We start from the raw sequence: 21,953 nt of genomic DNA, 5'->3' as shown, positions 1-21,953 counted from the left end.
AATTCCTGCTGTTTTAAGATCAGCAAGCTCTAAGAAAATAACTTTCTGTGGAAGAGAAAAGCTCAAAAGAACTACGTAGGCCTACTGTCTTCCCTAAGCCAAAAAAAAATTAAAAACCAAACACATGGAATGAACTCAGGAAAATAAATCTCATCATTTCTCATCATAACTCTGATATTGAAATTAATGTAGTAAAAGGCTTGATGTAAGTGCTCTATAAAATGTCTATGAACTATACAGAATAAATTGACAGAAATACAACAAGTATCATGAAGGTTAAATTGATTCATAAAGAGAAATACGGTAGAAACATGAACCTAAACGTCTCTGAATGAGGTGTTTATTTCCTACTGGCACGTGGTCGAGCCTGAGATACGTGGTAGAAACAATCTGCTGGGCTGCACCTTCCGACAGGCCCCGGAGGCCCCTGTGGACCTGGAACTCCAGGAAGTCCTGGTGGGCCTGACAGATTGATGGCTGATAAAATAAAGATAGTAATTAGCACTGGTAATACCCCTGTGCAGATGGTGAACAGCAACACGTCACCAAAAGTCTGCTCCTTCACACCAGCTAAACAGCAAGAGGCAGCAGTGCTCGGTCTGACCTCAGATTGAGGGCTGAGCTCTAACCTCTGCAAACTGGGAATTACTCAGTGGAAGACCATAGAGTCACCCCGGTGGAAAAGCGGAGAGAGAGAATCAGGTGCACAGTGTTCATCTGTTAATTAGTAACAATAGCCACAGTAAAGCTGGAGATGTTTACCTGAAGGGCCGGGGGGACCAGGATTACCCGGGAGTCCAATTCCAGGCTCACCTCTTTCTCCCTTTTGTCCTCGGTAGCCTACACAGGATAAAGAATAAAAGCATTCTGTTATTACAAACACTGATTGTCCGTCCATCTTATTGATGTTTAATTACCGAATCAAGCCACCTGAAGAGATGTCCAACTTTTTTCTGAGGCTAGTAATACAGCCACTGTTATTTACCTTCCCTCTTCTAGAACATGGGAAGACTGATACTTGTAACTCATAGATTTTTGGACAGAGGGACTGTTATTGTATAAACTGGCATCACCTTCTTCAGAATTTTCTGTTACTTTTGTAAGTGCTCTAAAACAAAAAAAATAACTTTTGTGTCCTACTGCAGGACTGGTCCTAGGGTAGTGTTATACGGCACCAACCAATAAGATAGATTTGACAGAAAAAGCAAAAAACCCCTTCCATCAATATAGCTAAAGAAATAAATATGAGGTACAGTATAGTCCATTTAACTGACCTCATTCACTACAGTGAGCTCTTTGCTTTTGAACAGAAAAGTATCAAAATATAGCCTACAAACCAGACTGCCAGACTACTAGCTCATCATCTCTCTCATGCATTCTGGTCTGTACCCAAACTTGTCAGTTGTATTATATATTTGAGATTGGAAGCTTCCCAGCAGGAATTTCATCATCTTGTGTAATTTTAAAGTTGCATGCAGATCTCTAGATATAGAAAACCTTATAGTTACTCACTGGTCGCACAGTTTTTCCCAACATGCAGCATGGTGTTGTTGGAACTTGTGCATGTTATAGGCTCCAGCACACAGTGCATTATTGTGACTTACGTGACTGCACTTTGTCTACCAAGCAGGCCCAGTAGCTGTGCTTTGCATATTCATGTGTTTGCAAGGCATAGTTACTGAGCATATTATTACTAATTATGTAGCATTACTGTATACTGGACTACTCTAACTACATGAGACCCTATATTGCCGTGGTGACAAGCTACAGAGATGTGGCTTGTTGCTATGGTGATGTAGCATAAGTGCGCACCATCTGTGATGCCACTGCCACTGCACAGTAGCAACAAGCTATCTGTCTGTTTATGGGAGTGATACATATTGAGGATTGTTTGCCAACTCCAGGCTCGATTTAGAATTGTAACAGATAAGTTTAATTTTGCTGTGTTTAAGATGCCAATATATTTGCATTAATTTGTGCAATTCACTGTAGTTGCTACACTTTATGAAGATCAACCACATAATCAGGCATGTCAGTGTGCTGGGTAAGAATTTTTCTCTTTGGAATAGCTGTCCACTGAAGAGAGGAAAATTAAAATATAAAGGTTGTGGGTGACTGATCAGCATGGAGTCAGTTGATATCACCTGAGCAATAAGGGACACTTTAAATTATATGGCTAAAGTAGTCTTGTCTAGTATAATCTTGTAGCAGTACTATGTGGTAACATAACTTCATGTGACAACTGAAGAAGAAAATGGGGTGAGGTATAACTACTGTGGGTTCCAGCTGAGAAATACAGCCGAAACTATACTAAAGGAAGGGAACACAAATGCATACAAACTTCCTATTAAGCACAAGCTCATACATTTCAGCAGAAAACCTATTATCTACTTGCAATCATATTGGGTTTCAGAAAAGAGTTGCAGATTGTATCTTATTATCCTCAACATCTCAAAATTCCCTCTCAAATAACAATAAAATCATAGTGGAGTCCAAGAAAAAGTAAAACATGCGTGCAGAGTGACATGCAGACACCACATCACAGTGATATAGAAACAAGCAGGTATATAAAAAAGGAAGTGAGCCATTTGAAAATGCACAGAAAAACCCAAACTTTACATTAGTCATGCATTCTAGTAACTGGGCCTATGAAAAAACTGCATAAGAGTCCATACGTAATCCATAAAAACCTGCAAAAGGAAAGGTGAAGAAGTTCATACTGAACAGTGGATCTTAAGGTTGCTCTTTAATTACAATGATTAATAATATTTATAGTTATGTCAGCTGGTGGTTGGCTGTGGAAATTTTGTGCATTTCATGTAGTTATTACAGTTTATGAAGGTCAACCACATAATCTGGAAACCTATTACATTTCCTATTTATTATATCTCTAAGATTCTTTATCTTACAGTAAGTGGTTAGAATACAATTTATTAAAACCAAGTTAATTATACTTGAATAAAACAGTACTACCACTAATCATTTCTGTATTGAATTTCCGCAGTCACGAGGCACAGAAAGAAATTGTATTTAAATCACACTTACACCATTAATTAATTAAACATTATTGAAATCCAAATCAATAATGGAAAAACAATAATACATATAGCTGTCCATCTGTGCACATTATATGAATGAGAAAGGTATATACAATGGCTGGCTGTATTTGAATATATATACAAATGAGTATTTTGTACATACTGGCAATGTTTCCAAAGTTTAAATGATACCAACATTTAATAAAACATTCTCAGGTAACTTTTCTAAAAATAATGCTTTATTTTGCAGGGCATAAACTATAAGAAAAAAACATGCAAGTATAACATTGGGGCACCACTTCAAAACAATCCAGTATTTAACTCTCACAATAAAATAGTTGATTTTTATATGAGGTATATGTTACTCAGAAGTAGGTCCCATGATTACACTTCTGGAAGATAATATTACAGTCTACCTGAGCAAAATTTTAGGTTTATAGTTGCAAACTCGTACACAAGATACAGAAGAATATTACCATTTATATAAATAGTATTAGGTCTATTATAATGATCCAGGCACAGCTATGAGGTATAGATATGATGCTATGTGTGTCTGTTTTCATGGTTATAACTCCACTAACAGATGTTTAATTCAAAAAGCTTACAAAGGCAACAATTGTACCAAAGCCTTTTGCTTGTGTTCAGGATATATAATTTGGTTGAAAAATTTACAACAATGAAAAATATCAGAAGCTTTATGTAAACAACTACCTTACGTGGGGAGTTTCAGTAAACACATTGTAGTATGCAGGAACCAGATATTAAAATAGGAACATGCTTTTTTTTGGCTTGTAAACTTATTGTACATAGTTAGAATCCAAATTACACTTTTATTACAGCAGTAGCTGACACTATCACCATCATTATTAGACTGGCAGTAGCATCACTATTAATTCTACAGTGGGCACATCTACACATGCACATTTACTGTGCAATAATTTAGGATACTGCACATTAACAAAAATTTACTGCACAGTATGGGCATGTGTGTACATGTGCATGTCCATACGGCACATTAACTATGGTGACTTACACCGACTTGAGCATAAATTTGATACCTGCATCATCCAGGTATCAGATTTATGCCTGATTAATTACTTTGCAGTAATGCACATGTAGACCTCAGTAACAGTGTGTTTGTGGACTGACTTGGGACCATAGTTAGACTTGGGACCTAAGTCAGTCTATGCACAGAATTACTATACTTTAACAACTGCACATGTAGACACTGGCCTAAAAACCACTTACTGTTCAGTAACTAACTGTGCAGTAAATGCACGTGTAGACATAACCAGTGTATACTTAAAGATGTTACAATTGCATGTCTGGATGTTTTGGAGGGAAAAAAATGACTGAGTTTTTCATTTAGAAAAGTTTCAAAATGAGCCTCTTGTCCCTACCACATACATGGATAACACCAACACGCTGATGACATTTTTATGTCTAAAGTAGTATGATGCTCCTTGCTATACTTTTGAGGCAGTTATAATATGTTGAAATAACTGGTATAGGTTACTGCATAAATAATTGACATGTATTTAAGTACTCTTTGATATACAGCAACAAGGTGACAGATAATTCTAAGAGCAGAATTTTCTTGTCTGATTTCCAATGAATATTTTAGGTTTGTTCTGTGTGCAGGGTCTGTTCAACAAATGCAACTAAATCTGTGACTCCAGAGGAAGGGGAGGGTTTAACAATGGTAATATTAGTTCACTGATTATGTTGCTGTGTAATATGATGTGGAAAGGAACCTGTTTCAGAAAAACTCTGTCCTGATAACAATAGCAGCCCCTCAAGATCACTGCTTTCAGCTACTGCTATTCACAGCTGTTCAAGTAGCCCTGCAAGAACACTACTATGGAACATTTCAGGTTCAACTTTTCCCCTGTCAAACAGGAAATTTCCAGCTATTCTTACTCCATATACTCTCCAAAAACAGCCAAACTTGTTTTAGACATATTTTTATATTCTATTGTATTCATCACCCAACAAAAATCCTAGTCCATTATTCCCACTGTGGGCATCTACACATGCACTTTACTGCAGAGTAGGTTAATTAGCTCCACAGTAAAGTGTCACCATCTACATGTGTGCTGGTATTAGGGCATTGTAAATTAATTAACTCCACCATTAGATACATTAAATAGCACTGTTGAAGACAGTACTGTCTCATGGCAGAGTAAGGAACTGTGCTGAAATGCACACGTAGACAGTGACAGGGGCTGGTGGGGCATGATGGTGCCAAAGTGCATAGGCTATCTGTTGCCTAGCTAGATGGCTCTGCACTGTTGGTATACTCATGATCCAGCCAGCCCCTCCGATGCTTGACATTGCCACCTGGAGTCTGGGGCTAACCCCCGTGATCCCTGCCAGCCTGGGGATGCTCTGCCCCAGCACGAAGTCTTGTTGTCCCAGGTGCATGTGCAGATGCTGTACTCGGGAGCAGTTTTCTCTGGTGCAAACTGCAGTGGAATTTATCACACTGCATTAATTGCACTTGCTGATGTACCCCATGTCTCCACAGACAATGAGTTACTTGAATTTATATTGATCTAAAATGTAAAGGGACTCATTTACCATCAATGAAATTAATAGTCAGTTGTGTCGCTTTCTGATTGTACTGAAACACTTTGTGCTTCGGGATGGACCCTTTTCTCAACTGCCAAGACAAAGGAGTTTGAAGTAAGGGAAGAAACTTCGAGGAACAAATTAAATGTTTTGTCTAAGACCCTAGATAGACAAGTGTAACAGAATTTAGGAAATAAAATAGCCAGCCTGTATCTCCAAACCTTGAATGGAGGCATTTAAGTGTCTTTTTGGTTGAGATTCACAACATACAGGATGGGTCAACATGAAAAGCTTTACTGTGAATTAGGCTAATCTAATGCATAGTAAAGTGTCATTGTACATGTGTGTATCAATTACTGCACAGTATATTAATCTAATGCACCATTTTCCTACTATCTGTAGATACAGGAACTAGAAAAATGGCACAATAACTAATGCACTGTATTGCATGTGTAGATGCTGACCAGGACCAAAATTGCTCCTGGTCAGCTTAGGCAGCAGGGGGCCACAGGTGGTGGGGAGAGCTGTCCTGGGTCCAGCGGATGCTGTCTGACAGCTATGTGGAGATTGGGGTCTGTTCCAATCTCCATGTGGCTGGGAGAGCTGCCTGCCAGCCACATGGAAAATTGTCCCAGCTGCTGGGCAGCTTCCTGCCAGCCATGTGGAGATTGGAACCTGTCCCGAACTGATTGGAACCTGCCCACGTGATTTTCAGGCAGCTGCCCAACAGCCAGGACACCTCTTCCAGCCACATGGATATTGGGACAGATCCTGATATTGAGACAGATCCCGATCTCCGTGTGGCTGGAAGGCAGCTCCACCCCCCCCCCCCCCCCCCCCCCCCCCTTCAGGGCCCCAATTTCCCACAGATGGGACAGCTGCCCTTCTCCCCCCAGAACTTGGGGTGAAGCCCCAAAGCCTGCTACCAGTCTGGGGCTGGCACCCAGGGGAGCCTGGAGCTTTCCCTGGCTGCTGCAGGGGGTAGAGCAGGACAGGAGCAGCCCTGGATTGAGCTGCTTTTGTTGGGCTCAATTTGCTCTGGGGGTGCATGTATAGATGTATGCTGGGTAGTGCTTGAATTAGCTTGAATTTTCTGCGCAGAAAATTCAGGTGCATTAACTGCACATATAGACATGCCTACAGCACAGTAAAGATTGGGGATGAATAGGCCAGCCAGTAGGGAGGGAGGATGGAGAATAGGGTTGAGAGAAGAATCCTGCCCCTTTCATGAAGTCAGGCAGCATTCATGTGATTCCCTATATCCCTGAGTTAAGTGGCTCTGTTGTTATATGAAACCCTACTGAGGCTTAGTCCTCTAAGGGCACACCCTTATTGAATTGCAAATAGGTGAGGAGGAAGATCCTGCTTTTGCTTAAGAACTTAGTGGTTAGGGCCCTAACCATCAGACTATAGACTGGGCAGACCTGAGGGCACACTTCATTCCTGCTTTTGAAGCTGGGCTAATGGGCAACCAAAAGCAGCCAGAGTAAGAGCAAGAAAAAGAGTACCTTACTATGTAGCACAGTGAGGGAGGGCATTATCTTGGAAGAAAGATCCCTTGAATATTCCTCCCTGCTTCCAAGTGTATTTCTATATTTTATGTAATAACTAGTTAGTTGAAAATACACGACCAATCCTAAAGCTTAGGATCAGCCTGAAGAATGTTCAGGTCTCTCACTTCTTGGGTAAATCACCTAACCATGATATCACTGGAACACAGGTAGGTCATCCATCCTCCATCATTAAGTGAATTCAGATTCCCTTCATGGGACTTAGATGTAGTGATGACTAGCATGTGAACCCCAAAAGGCCCTAGGCAGGATTCATGGCCTAACATGTACATCTCATTCAAACTAGTGGGAATACAGAACAAACCCAATAGCTATACTATACATAGGTTTTCTTAGTGATAAAAGGCATGAATAAAATGAGTCAAATACATTTCTGATCTATGGAGTCATACAAAAGTGAATTTGGATAACAAACCAAAATTTGTTCTCAATTGTACACACACAGTCCCAATTAAATCAAGGAAGTTGAGTTAGTTCCTGAAATTTATGATAGAATTTGGCTTATTGTATGCAAAATGAATGTTATTGCTATGATTAACTTGAAAATAAAATTACAAATTAACTGAATATAGATTGTAAGACATTGTTCCTTTAACAGACTGTAGGTAGTAACAAAATTAGTTAAGTAACAAACACCCTCTCTAAGTAAACATTTAAAATCTCATTAGCAATACTGCCTTATAGTATTACAGCAGTCCTATATTTTAATTTTTAAACATTAAAAAGGCATGTAAAAGAAATACTCACACACTATTATATATTGCCTAACTTCTTTGCTGCTGAATGGATATTTCAGTTGAGACTTTTTGTTATTTTGGTGACATTACCCAGTTCCACTGGAATTACAATGTAACATTATAATTGTTTGTACCTGATACATTTGACAGTATTTGAGGTATATAATGGTTAATTTCAATCAAGGATAGCAGGGAACAACTCTTAATAGTTTTATGAATCTGTTCCCTCTGGTCTCCTGATTCCTTAAATAATCATGTTTAAAAGAACCTAAAATAAATGCAAAAAACTTGAGCATTATAATATTTTATCACCGGAAATACCCGTTCTATTCCCAAAACAATGGGAATCCTTTGACCTAGCTGACTTACTGCTCCTGGGGCAGGGGGCTGGACTCAATGATCTTCTGAGGTTCTTTCCAGCCCTAATGTTTATGAAATCTATGAAATCTAAGAACAATGGTGGCACTGTAGACTTTTTAAATCATACAGTAATAATTCAGTGGAGATTACCTGATATATTAGCTCTGCACATAAATGTGAAATGTTTCCCTGTTGAGCCTGGACACATGCACATATATGGCTGAGATGGTTTAGTCAGGGAAAATCCTGCTTGGAGCAGGGGGCTGAACTAGATGACCTTGTGAGGTCCTTTCTAGCCCTAGTAGCCTATGAGCCTGTAATATAATACTCTGGTGATCTTAGACATACATGCATGAAACTGATTTACCTGAAGAACCTACTACATTAATATTTTTATGGCTGACAGCAAACTGAAATTTGCAAGCATACTTTTCAGTCTGCTTAGTATTTTAAGCTTTGCTTTTTTACTGCCAGCTCACAAGAATGAAATGATCAGACATAGCAGGGAAGGGCATGGGTCATGGTAATACATCTCTGGTTTTGCACTCCTGGTGTAAAAGGAAGGTAGGCCAAACTACTGGCTTTCTTTACTTACTTTTTTATGCATCAGACATGGAAAAGCCTCCTACTAAAGTCTTGCTATTTTATATATTGGAAGAGGGTGTTGTTCTGAGTGTAAAATATGTGGGAATATTGTGTAAATGGGATATGACTATTATTTGAAAATAAAGCAAGAAAAAGAAGCTTCATTTTTCCTATAAGAATAGCTATAATCTTCCCTTCTTGAAACCAGGTAATTGAAAGAAATTCCTGTTACAATTTGCTAATTGACACTCCTCCAAATACATCCTAACTGAACAATCTGACACTGTTATTAAAGTTAATTATTTACAGCAATCTGCATATTTAGATAATTAACAAGTAAGTGTTGTAAAACTCTAATCCCTTTCATTGTTTTCCTTGATCCTTTATTCTTGTTTGTTCTTCTGATTTTGAGCTCATCAACATTTTTCAAGCTTCAGTCAAAGGTTTGTTGTTATCAGTGTTAATAGCCTTTATTCTTCTTATAGCTTTAGGTTCCACACATCTTCAGCTTTCGTTTCATGTTCTTCATTCCAGTCTGACTTGCCCTGACTCCAGAGCAGACCAAACTAACAAAAGATAATAATTAAGAACTACCTATACATATAGGCTACCTATACATATAGGGTAGATATGCAAAAAGCCTGAGCCTGAATTGATTTAATCTTTGCAAGTTAGTCTAACCTGGCTAGGCTGAACCAGTTTGTAATTGTGCAGACATTCCCTCTTGGCTGAAGAAATGAAGGCACATGCCTACAGTGGCTCAGGCTAGAAGCTGGGGGGCACTAAAGTAGCCCTCCCTTGCCTTCCATAGTGCTGAGCTGAGGGGGGGGGCATGGCCAGGTCCTGGCATGACACTCTGATTAGGGATAGGTTCCCCCCCTCATTGCTCCTCACCAGCCCAGCAGGGAATTGATAACAGAGCATTTAGCACCCCACCAAAACAAAACACAAGCCTCTCTCATTAGTTCAAGCTTTTCTTAAACAACTTTTCCCAAGGAAGGAACAGAGGGACCAGCTGACTTGTTGATTAGCTCCAAAAAGCCCTAAGCAAACGTTGTCCTGTCTGCCTTACACAGACACCTCTCAATACTAGCTAGCATACCACACGCTGCCTACTGTCCGTGCTGTGGGAGAGGGGAGTGGGGAATCCCTGCTTGAGCAGGGAGTGGTGGGGGAGGAGGGAGAAGGCACAGGGAAGCCAGGCAGATGGTCCTTTGCCTGCTGTCTCTGCTGGAGCTCTAGCCAGGGAGCAGAGGGGAGGGGCCAGCAGATCTCTCTGGAGCAGAGAGCCCCGCCCAGGGCTACAATGCATCTGGGATGCTGAGGGAACTCTGGTTTAAGTTAAACCAGGAAGGGGTCTAGGACAGACTTTGCATAAACTAGTTTGACCCAAATCAGTTAAGTCTGATACTACATTCAACCAGGTTTATCTCAAATCGGTTTCAGCCATTTTCAAACTGTTTTAGCCCCACTGAATCTCTGTTCTGTTACAGGTTTAAACCATTTTCTGATCTCTTAAACTGCTTTATGTGTAATGTCTGTCCCTAGCCATACTGTAAATTATGTAACTACTTCTCAAATAACTCTATTTTATATTTTTTCTTATTATTCTTGTATCCCTTTTCTAGTAATCTCTCACACTAGTAATATCTAGACTGAGGATTTCTAGACCTGAATGAGTTCAAATTTCATGAAGTTTATAGCAGAGGTCAGTGCAGCAGAGGCCCAAATGATTTTGGAAAAACACAATATGCAAATGACAATTTTAGATAGCAAAAATCCAATTAAGTGAAATTGTTTTGTGAAAAAAAATTATTTCACTACAATAATATAACCAGTTAATCTTCACTGCTTTTATGTTATTTTATTTGCATTCATCCCTTCTCATCAGTGTTGCCTCTGCATTAGAACTCAAATAATTGCTCCTTAGAAGAAAACTGCATGGCTGTAGACTTGGATCAAACATATAAGTAGCTTTGACAGGGTATTGGCCTGGTTTCTATGCTTTATGGAAGTGTTTTGAGAAAAATAACTACTAGAGCAAGTTTAGGTAAGCTCTCTGTCAGTAGACAAAGTGTGTAATTTATTAGAATAAAATGCATTGATTAGGAGTTTTTAATAAATAAGAACACACATTTATTATGGGTTAATATGTAGATCTAGTTTGGAAAAACACAATTATGGTTTTAAAAGTTAATTATTAGGAAGCTATATGAATGGTTCTGTCTAATTTAACCATCATTAGCAAGTGTATGAAAAATCAAAGTTACAGTTCATGTATGAACAATTTATTGTTAACCTTACCTTGAGGCCCAGGCTCTCCTGGTGGTCCTGGTAGCCCATCCTTTCCTGGTGGACCTGGCTTTCCATGAGCTTGGGAAGCTAGCATTGCAGCTGGCAGTTTGAGCTGAGATAGAAACTGAGCCATCCTCTCTTCATTAAGAAAGGACACAGAAAAGAGAAAGTGTAAAAGATTTAGTAGAACCACATATATAAATGACCCAAAGCCCAGCCTCAGCTTCTGGACTCATTCAAAACATCTTACCAGAAATAATTTCATTTGATCCTTTAAAAAATGAACACCGTAATTTTTCAAAGTGCTCCTGTAAGTATAGAGCAACTTCAATTCCAACTGACTTCAATGGCAGGAGTGCTTATACCTTGTTCAACTGAACGTGTAATGAATAGGTGCTAAACCTACAATTTCTCTGCAGATTGTTATTTATATTAACATCCTCCCACCATTCAAGTGACCTCTATCTCTTAGTCACAGAAATATGACTATAGAAGAGATAGTGTTTAATATACCTTTGTAACTCCAGTTAATTGCAAAAATAGGGTTTTACATGGGACTTAAAATTTCCATCCATTGTCCCTCTGCTCAGGGGTGAATTATTCCCTCTAGCTCACGTTCTATGGTCTGAAAGCTCCTTAAGGGTCTACAATTTTGGTTCTGGGCATGCACAGAACAACCCTAGTCTGAGGGAATTATTGCCCAGTGCTTGTCTAAACTCAGCCAGGATTCAGACACTTCCTAAAGGCCTCCAGTCTGGTAGGTGTATTCAGGGTAAGGCTAACATATTGGCAAGGTGTTTTGTCTCATTAAAAGTATTTGTATTTGCATTCTTTTTAATAAACAGCTGGAGGAGGAGGAGAATGTGGTGCTGTTCATACTGTTGCCAGTGAGCCAACCTTGTATATAACAGACTAGAGGTTACAATTCTCACTCAGAAAGCAGACTGCCTTGGTTAAATGTCCTCCTCAGCCTGAGGGGACTGAACCCCACACTCTCATTTCTTAAAAGAATGCCCTAACCCAGGCTACAGGCTAGGTTGGATAGGGTCGTCCTCAACCCTGGATAGGGTCCTTGACCTGGTGAAGCATGTCTCTTGTCCAGCAAGCAGCACTAGACAAGATAGTGGAGGGAAAGAGGGAGAGAAAGCGAGGGAACGTGACTCTAGCATAAGGGTTAGAACATTAACCCTTAGGAGAGAGGGGGTGCATCTACATGTGCTAATAATGTAACACAATAAATTCTAAGGCATTTCAGGATGGAGCCAACTGCTCCTGGGCATGGCCATGGCATCTACATGTGAGCCCAGGACTGCAGCAATTTGAAGTTGGGGCAGAGCAGTCCTGGGCTAGCAGGGGGCTTGGGAGGTCAGCCCTGGGATCCAGGATCTGGTGGCAGAGAGGCTGACAGGAGCTGGGTTCTGGCCCTCAAGCTGGCTGGGCTGACTGGTCACAATTTGCTCCCAATTGTCACTGTCTACATGTGTGTTTTATTGCACTTAATGATTCCACCATAAAACAGTACTGTCCCATACAGTAGTATCTTAAGGTGGAGCTAATTAGCTACAGTAAAGGACACGTGTAAATGGACCCAGGAAGACCTATGTTCTTGCCCCTACTCACAGAATCATTCTTTCTCTCTCTCTTTCTTTCTTAATGGCCACTGACAGGGGTGTTTGCTCAGAGCTCTGAAACCTTCTCCCTGGTTTGTGAGCCTTTCTCTTTCTCTTGTTTTGGTTTTCCTCCCCTAAACAGTTTGACCCCTTTCTCACTGTAGTCCCCCACTTTTCATTACCTTGCCCTGCCTTTTTCCCCTTTGCTAAGTCCTTTCTCCTGCAGTCATCCCCTCTCCCTCCCCTCTCCCTCTCTCTGGTTGTTTTTTGTTTCCCCCTCCCTCTCTCTGCAGCTACTCTGCTGTTTGTTTTCCCTTCCCTTCCCTTGCACATTGCTTACCGTTCTCCTCTCCCCTGGGGTTAGTACATTGGTTTCTAGCTTCTTTGTTCCCTGCCTGCAGAGGGCTGCCCATTCCCCACCCTTTGGTTCCCTGCAGCATATAGGACATGTTTGCAACCTAGGAGTGCCCCCACAGCAGCAGCACACTTCTCCACTCCAATGGAGGGAGGGCATGAAGCCAGAGACCAAAGCTCCAGTCCAGAGGGGCTGAAACCCCAGCAGTTAACTGCTGGGAGCTGCCTTCAGCCGTTCTAGCAAAAAAAAAGCTGGCCACAGTGGAGCCTCTTGCAGCTGTGCCTGAGCGTGGCTTATCCACCTCTAGTGTGGCACCCCCCTGGGTCGTGGGGAAGGCCCTTCCTCTCAGTCACTCCCTGTTTCATTTGAGTCAGCTAGCTCGGTGGCAGTGGATCCAGTCCCCTCTGCTTCTCCCCCTCTCAGGGGAGGATTTGTCCCCTCCTGCTGGGGAAGACAAGTCCCAGAAAAAAGGGGTCTTCTAAAAAGGCCTTGTTATCCCCTCAAGACCTCCCCACCCACCACTTCAAGGGGAGATGAGGTTAGTGAGCAGGGCCCCCGTCCCCTCTGCCTGCCTCCTTGGCATCTCCCCCAGACCCTGTAGTACTCAGGGGTGACCTGGGGGTAGGGGAAGTGGTGGTGGAGTCCGGTGGCCCTCCCCACATCTCTCAGCTCTTTGAGGATGACAAGATTGATATGGATGTTAGACCCTCCGGGAGCCACAAGTGGCTCTGGGAGCAAGAGTGCCTGGCCCATGAGAGCACCCCACCCAAGAGACCAGGGACTGATGTCCCCCACTACGCCATCTTGGAGGATCCATATCCCACAGGGCCTGATGCTGAGGATCTTGGTGAGGGGACAAGTGCCTGACATGTACAGCTCTTCCTCCTCCGGGTCAGATTTTGATTCTGCCTCTGAGAAAAAGTTAACAGTAGTCTTGCCTGAGGAGGTGGTGTCCTCTGATTCAGCTAAGGTACCCCCCTCCATAGGGAGCGTCCCCACCCCAGAGGCGGAACTTATTCCTGCTTCCAAAGAACCTCTCTGCATTGCTTACTCAGTTGAAAGTCTTATTGAGTTTCTTGAACAGACAAAGCACCACCAGAGGGTTGCACAGCATATACATACATGGCTCCCAGAACTCGAGCAATTTGTGGTGTTTGCTAAGGCCGTTGAAGCAGCGCTGCACTCCACTGCAGTGATATAGTTTTTGCTTGAGCAAGCTTGCTGGCAATGTTGGGAACTTGTTGTGAGCAGTGCTGGCTGACAAGTTGTAGGCCTGTTTTTTTCCCTGTCCTGCATGTTTGCTCTTCTCTGCTGTTCCTCTCTGTTCCATTGGCTTTGCTTGTCCCCTTTTCTACACCCTTTACACATGGCTGCCAGAACCTTTGGTTCACTCAGTGCCAATGGCTGCAAAGACCCTATGAAGCAGACAGCACTCTTTGATTTCCTGCACCAGAAAAAGCTGGATGTCACCTTTCTGCAAGAAACTCATACTGATGTAGCTAGTCAAGACAACTGGCATGCTTCCTGGAGTGGCCATATGTTGCTGATCCATGGCACCTCTCAATGCAGGAGTCGCAATCCTCTTATCACTGCAACTGACTACTGACTTAGTGGTAACCCAAGAGGTCATCCCTGGCCACCTGCCTATTGCACATATCATGCTAGCACAACATAGCCTCCTCCTAATTAACATCTTTGTATCCACTGCCAGGTGAGAACAGGCAGATTTCTTCTGGCTGATTTTTTGAGGACTGTAGCTGATGGTGACAACCTTCTCCTCCTGGGTGGGGACTTTAATTGCACGGTTGATGAACGGTGTGCCCAGAAGGGGCCAGAACTCTATCTGTTCTCAGCTTGGCAGTTGCAGACAGCCTTGGAGGCAGGGGACCTTGTGGATGTCTGGTACCATTTTCACACTGACGCAAGGCAGTACACTTCGATAAAGGCAACCGCTGGTGGGATTGCTATGGCATGCCTTCACTGCTTGTATGTTGCCAAGCATTGCCTGCCAGTCCTACATGGCAGCTGCATTATTCCATCTGGACTCTCAGATCACAGTCTTATTTGCTGAAAGCTGGGTCTCCTTGGCAGAATACATTCCCAGGCACCCTACTGGTGTTTAACACCAGCTTGCTGCAAGATGCTCACTTCTGTGAATGCTTTGCCTATTTCTGGTGGACATGGGAGACTGCAAGAACCACCTTCTCCTCCTGGAAGCAATAGTGGTATGTGGGGAAGGCACACATCAGAGCTTTCTGCCAGCAATACACACAGCTGGCCCCAGTGTCCAGACGTTGAAGGAGGACGTAGCAAAGCTTGAGGTGGCCCTATGTCATGCTGGTGGAGACACAGGACTACTTGAGAGCCTTCAGCTTCAGAAGAAGCACCTGCAGGAACTGGTGAAGGGCGTAGCCCAAGGTGCGAGGATTCATGACTGCTGCCAAGAGCCCTGACCCAGTTCTTGTTCAACTTGGAAAAGTGACAGGCCCTGCAGAACATCTTTGACCATCTGAAGACTCCAGCCAGCTGGACACTCATGGATTTTGTTAAGATCTGCCATCATGCTGTAGCCTTCTATCAAGACCTGCTTGCAGAGGCCACCAAAGACACAGGACCTTGGCTGCATTAAGAACTGGTGGCCAGTATCCCTTCTGTGTGGCGACTACAAGATTCTGGCCAAAGCTTTAGCTAATTGATTGTGTACTGTCATAGCCTTAGTCATCCGTCCCGAACAGAGCTACTGTGTACTGGGCAGGACCTCCCAAGACAATCTGTTCCTGCTTACAGTACAGCTTTGTACCTCTTTGGACTGAACATCAGGTTTGCCTCCTTGGACCAGGAGAAGGCCTTTGATAGAGTTAACCACAACTACCTTTTTCAGACCCTAGAGGCCTTTGGTTTTAGACTGGTCCTCACCTCTGCCCTCCAGGTACTGTACTGAGACATCTCCAATCTTTTGAAAGTGAACGGCATGCTCTGTGCTCCATTCCCGGCTCACAAGGGCATCTGCCAGGGCTGCCCCTCTTTGGAATGCTGTACACTCTGGCCATTAAGCTCATGCTTCATGTGCTGCAACAGTGCCTGACCAGCCTCGTTCTTCCACTGACCTCTGGTTTGGTTGGCAGCTCGCTGGCTAGGCTGACAGTGTATGCAGACAATGTGACCATTCTCCTCAGCACTCAGGGTGATGTCCAGTCACTGGTGGACTGTCAGCATGCTTATGAATGTGCTTCCTCAGCTCATGTTAACTGGCCTAAGAGCAACACCCTACTCCTCAGTGCATGGACCAATCATCCCCCCCAGACCTGCCTGGGGGTCTTGCTTGGAAGCATGAGGGCCTTAAAGCTCTGGGAGTGTTCCTCAGCCCATCAGTCTTCCCATCCTGGAATTGTGAAGCCCTCAGTGAGGAGGTGGAGGTGCGCCTGCAGTGGTGGTGCTGGTGCTTGCCCAACCTCTTCTAACATGGGTGGGTCCTCATTGTGAACAATTTGGCAGCCACAACATTATGGCACCAGTGTGCCATGTTGGACCCTCCTGCTGGATTTACTCGAACAGCTTCCAAGACTGCTGGTGGACTTTTTCTGGGATGAACGCCATTGGCTCCCCCCAGCTGTTCTCTACCTGTCTATGGCTGAGGGAAGCCAGGGATTGGTTGACCTGGCAAGTAGAGTGGCTGCTTTCTGCCTGCAGGCTCTCCAGAGACTCCAGTGCAGGCTCTCCAGATACTCTTTTATTTTGAAGACCACCCTCCCTGGCAGCAGCTGGCCTGTGTGTTTATGTGCTGAGTAGAGAACCTTGGGTTTGACCAATAACTCTTTCTCCTGGATCCTGCCCTCCTGGACTGGGGGAACTTCCCGCCCTTCTACCACGGCTTGCCATGGTCCTGGCAGGCTGCCTTCTACCTCCAACCTTGGACCAGACATCTGCAATTTCCACAGTTGCTGTAGAAGCCACTTGTCTACAACCCAGCCCTGCAGCACAGGCTGTTGAGCCTCGGGTCTGATAGCCTTGCTGACTCTCTTATCCAGTCACGTACAGTTCAGCTAGGCCACCTTCTCGATATGGCCCAGTCGGACTGGCTGTTAGCTGAGGCTCTGGTTGCCTGGTTAAGCATGCATCCAGTCCACTGCACCAGCCATCTCTTAGGGAATGTGCAGACCACCCTCCCAGTGGAGGCAGTGGCTGCCATCAAGGATTACCTCCAAGCGCGGTGGGACATCCCTGCCAGAGATGTCTCCAGAGAACACTTTCCACCACTGCCCGTTATCCTGGCTGTGGATAATGATCTGGGCTGTGGGCCTGGCACTTTCTTGACTCTTTCTGTGCCTCCTGACAGTGATGCTGGGATTTGTCTTGACGTGCTCCCCCAGAAAGCCCTGCATACATGGATGGTTTGTGTCTGCCACGCTTATGTCCTTGCCACTTGACCTGACACGACATGGAGGCAACACTTAGTGGCACTGGCATTTGCACCAGCATGCCCTGCACGGCACACACTTTATAAACTACCCATTGCCAAATGGACTGGCTACCTCCAGTGGTGGTTTTTGCATGGGATACTGGCCACCAGCACTCTTGTCCGCCACATGGACCCAACTGGATCAGCAGCCTGTCCCTTTTGCCGAGGGGAGGTAGAAGAGGTTTTATTCTATGCCTTCCTTGGATGCCCCCAGCTGTTGCTGCTCTTGGCATCTTGTTTGAGATACTAGGCTTAGACCTCTCGGAGACAAACTATTTGTTTTATTTCCCATACAGGGCAGCAGCAGGGGTGTCATCTGCCTGGCCAAATTTTTGCTTGGTCAGGCTAAGATGGCCATCCTCAAGAGCTGCAGGAACTGGCTAGCTGGGGCCAGCTCTAATGACACCCTAAGACTTTCAGTTCTTGGTTTGGGGATGCTTGACATTGGAATTTGAACATGAGGGCAGTACCCACCATCCAGGCACTTTGGACCATTCAGGGGTTGCTCTGGAGTGTCGAGGGCATCCATTTAGTCCTCACACTGTGATACTGTTTGCCTCTTCCCAGGGTACTGGCAGGTGTCTGAGCAGACTGTTGTTGGACTAGCTGTTTTTGTTTTTTTAGACTCTGAGGGCAGAGCCTGCAGGCCATAGCCCTAGGTTCTGTCTGTTATACTAGGTCCAGTGCGTGGGCAATGTTTTATTACTTTCTTTGGTTGTTACCCCCTTTTCTTCTTAATAAACCTTTATAAAAATTCTGTCTGTCTTTCCTTCTTTCATCCAGTCATTGGATAATTAACATTAAAAAAACCAAACATGAAAGCAGGGACTACAAACCAGGACTCCCCCATCTGAATGCTCTAACCAGGAGGCTAAAGAATTAGGCTCCTTTTTTCTTATTCTACTTCTGGTCTTGTGAATTTGGAATTCCTTTCTGCATGGTGCCACAGCTTCAAGAGAAAGGGAAAAGACCACATCCTTCCAGAATAGCTTATTGGCTGGTTCTTATGGCATACACCAGGAGGTAGCTCTGAATGTCCTTGGGCTGAGGTGGGAATGGAACCCATCTTTTCCAATTCTTGGCTGGTGCTTTAACTACCAGCCTTAAATACACAGATAAGTTGTTTATTAAGGAAAGAGCCCTGCTCAGTTCTTTGAAAGATTAGAGTAGTAGCGGGGTAGAGGGAAAGTAGTAGACATGCTGTAAGGTAGGGCTAGGATTCAGAGTGACCTAGGCAAATTGGATGACTGGGCCAAAAGGAATCTCATGAGGTTCAACAAGGAATACTGCAAACTCCTGCACTTAGGACAGACCAATCCCATGCACCAGTACAGGCTGGGGGCTGACTGGCTGGGCAGCAGCTCTGCAGAAAAGGAGCTGGGGGTTACAGTGGACAGTAAGCTGAATATGAGCCAGCAGTGTTCACTTGTTGCTAAGAAAGCTAACAGCATCCTGGGCTGCATTGGTATGTGTGTTGCCAGTAGGTCAAGGGAAATGATGTACCCCTCTAGAGATTCAGCACTGATGAGGCCATATCTGGGGTACTGAATTCAGTTTTGGGGCCCCCATGACAGAAAGGATGTGAACAAATTGAAGAGACTCCAGGGGAGGGCAACAAAAATGGTGAGGGGACTGGGGGACATTACTTATAAGGAAAGACTGAGGGAACTGGGCTTATTTAGTCTAGAGAAGAGGAGACAGAAAGGGGATTTAATAGCAGCCTTCAACTACCTGAAAGGGGGCTCAAAAGAGGATGGAGCACAGATTTACGAGCACTCATGGTGCTCTGGTGTGGCACCCTGGCATGGTTCCCATCTTCAAAAAAGGGAGGAAGGAGGACCCAGGAAACTATAGGTCAGTTAGTCTTACCTCGATTCTGGGTAAGCTTTCTGAGAGAATTATCCTGGTGCATCTCCACGAGGGGCCAGCAGGGGAGGTTCTGCTTAGGGGTAACCCAACACAGTTTCATTAGAGGCAGGTCCTGTCAGACCAACCTGGTGGCCTTCTATGACCAGGTCACAAAATCCTTAGATGCAGGGGTAGCAGTGGATGTAGTTTTTCTGGACTTTAGGAAGGCCTTCAACACTGTCTCTCACCCCATTCTCATTAAAAAACTAGAGGACTGTGGTGTCGACACCTGCACAGTCAAATGGGTCACTAACTGGCTGGATGGCCGCACCCAGAGAGTGGTGGTGGATGGGTCATTCTTGACCTGGAGGGTTGTGGGCAGGGGGGTCCCCTAGAGCTCGGTCCTCAGGCCCGCACTGTTCCACTTCTTCATCAGTGACTTGGACGAGGGGGTAAAAAGCACCCTGTTCAAATTTGTTGATTACACTAAGATGTGGGGGGATGTGGGCACGCTAGACGGGAGGAATAGGCTGCAATCAGACCTAGATAGGTTACAGGGGTAGGTGGATGAGAATAGGATGGGATTTAACACTGACAAGTGCAAGGTGATGCACCTGGGGAGGAAGAACCAGCAGCACACCTACAGGCTGGGGAACTCCCTTCTCGTCCGTACAGAGGCAGAAAAGGATCTTGGAGTCATTATTGATGCCAAGATGAACATGGGCCGGCTGTGTGGGGACGCAGTAAGGAAGGCCAACCACACCCTGTCATGCATCCACAGATGCATCTCAAGCAGGTCCAAGGAGGTGATCCTCCCCCCCTATGCAACACTGGTCAGGCCACAGCTGGAGTACTGCATCCAGTTCTGGGTGCTGTACTTCAACAGGGATGTGGACAACATGGAGAGGGTCCAGAGAAGAGCCACCCGCATGATCAGGAGTCAGCAGGGCAGGGCCTACGAGGAGAGGCTCAGGGACCTGAACCTGTTCAGCCTCCACAAGAGAAGGCTGAGAGGGGGGATCTAGTAGCCTGTTAAAAACTAGTCAGGGGGACCAGCAGGCATTGGGGGAGTCCCTGTTCCCCCAAGAACTACTAGGAGTGACTAGAAATAATGGTCACAAGCTGGCAGAAGGTAGATTCACACTAGACTTCAGGAGGTGCTACTTCACTGTCAGGGCGGCTAGGATCTGGAACCAACTTCCAAGTGAAGTGGTGCTAGCTCCTACCCTGGGGGTCTTTAAGAGGAAGCTAGATGAACACCTTGCTGGGGTCGTTTGAACCCAGTACTTTTTCCTGCCATGGCAGGGGGTCAGACTTGATGATCTGCTCAGGTCCCTTCTGACCCTACCAACTATGAAACTATGTTCTCAGTGGTGGAAGATGACAGAACAAGGAGCAATGGTCTCAAGTTGCAGCAAGGGAAGTTTAGGTTAGATATTAGGAAGAATTTCCTCACTAGGAGGGTAGTTAAACACTGGAACAGTTTACCCAGAGTGTTGGTGGATGCTCCATCCTTGGAGGTCTTCAAGACCTGGCTAGATAACGCTTTGGCTGGGATCATCTATTTGGGGACGGTTCTGGTTTGAGCAGGGGATTGGACCAGATGACCTCCTGAGGTCCCCTCCAGCCCTAACTTTTTATGACTTTATGATTAGAGAGCTTCAGGAGAGGATTCGAGGCTCCAGGATCTCAAATACATGAGGGAAGCATCTCCTTGTAGCCTTGACTGAGTTGCCTAATTCTGAGCAGGGTGACATACCTCTCTGCTCAGCATTTCCTATTGGCTGGCTCTGAGAGACTCCCTGCTCCCTGAAAGATTACAACTCAGAGTACTGACCCAAAGATATTACTGAACTTATACATTTCATCTTCACACACAACAACTTCACTTTCAATAACCAACACTTCCTCTAGACCATGGGCACAGCTATGGGCATGAAAATGGCCCCACACTATGGCAACATTTTTATGAAGTAGAAAAATTCCTCAAGGACTGTACCATGAAACCCTTGCTATACTTAAGATATACTGATCTCATAATTTAGAGTGAAAATATGCAATCTCCAACTGATTTCCATCAGAAATTCAACAAGCATCACCCCTCCATCACACTATCTCTTCAATACTCCAGCACCAACATTTCCTTTTCAGACATGATGATCCCTATCCAGAATGGTAAAATAGAGACCACCATATACAAGAAGCCCCTGGACCAACATACAAGAGCCACCCAGATACCACATGAAGAATTACTGCAGTACAGAAGAAAACCCCCCATGAATCCACTAGTAATGACATATCATCCCTCTCTGGAACCTATATGGAAAATCTTCAACAATTGCAACCCATACTAGAAAAAGACCCAACTCTTAAAGATCTTCCCAGAATCACCTATCTTATCTTTTAAACAAGCACTGAACTCCACCAACCTCATCAACAGAAGCAAACTTGCTACAGACCAAAACACACCGAATGGTCATGCCATGCCAAGTAATGTAAAACCTGCGAACACATCACCACCCCC

General features: G+C 44.3%; 1 protein-coding gene across 2 annotated transcripts in view; it reads right to left on the bottom strand.

Annotated features, from left to right (window-relative positions):
* Positions 1-323: 323 nt before the first annotated feature.
* COL19A1 (collagen type XIX alpha 1 chain) overlaps positions 324-21,953 on the bottom strand; it is a 391,132-nt gene continuing 369,502 nt past the window's right edge. Inside the window, exons 48-50 of one of the 2 annotated variants that reach the window (XM_019537606.1) lie at positions 11,167-11,295; positions 763-840; positions 324-477 (exon numbers count right to left, since the gene is read on the bottom strand). In XM_019537606.1, coding sequence (XP_019393151.1) covers positions 341-477; positions 763-840; positions 11,167-11,295 — 344 coding nt within the window. In that variant the 3' untranslated portion in view covers positions 324-340. Of the gene's footprint in view, positions 478-762; positions 841-8,539; positions 9,429-11,166; positions 11,296-21,953 lie in introns of those variants that run through there. The other variant, XM_019537607.1, reaches the window with a different exon arrangement.

The sequence above is a fragment of the Crocodylus porosus genome, unplaced genomic scaffold (assembly GCF_001723895.1).
Source record: "Crocodylus porosus isolate Cpor-Errol unplaced genomic scaffold, CroPor_comp1, whole genome shotgun sequence".
Taxonomy (NCBI): Eukaryota; Metazoa; Chordata; order Crocodylia; family Crocodylidae; genus Crocodylus; species Crocodylus porosus.
This window is presented reverse-complemented; position numbering and strand designations above follow the sequence as displayed.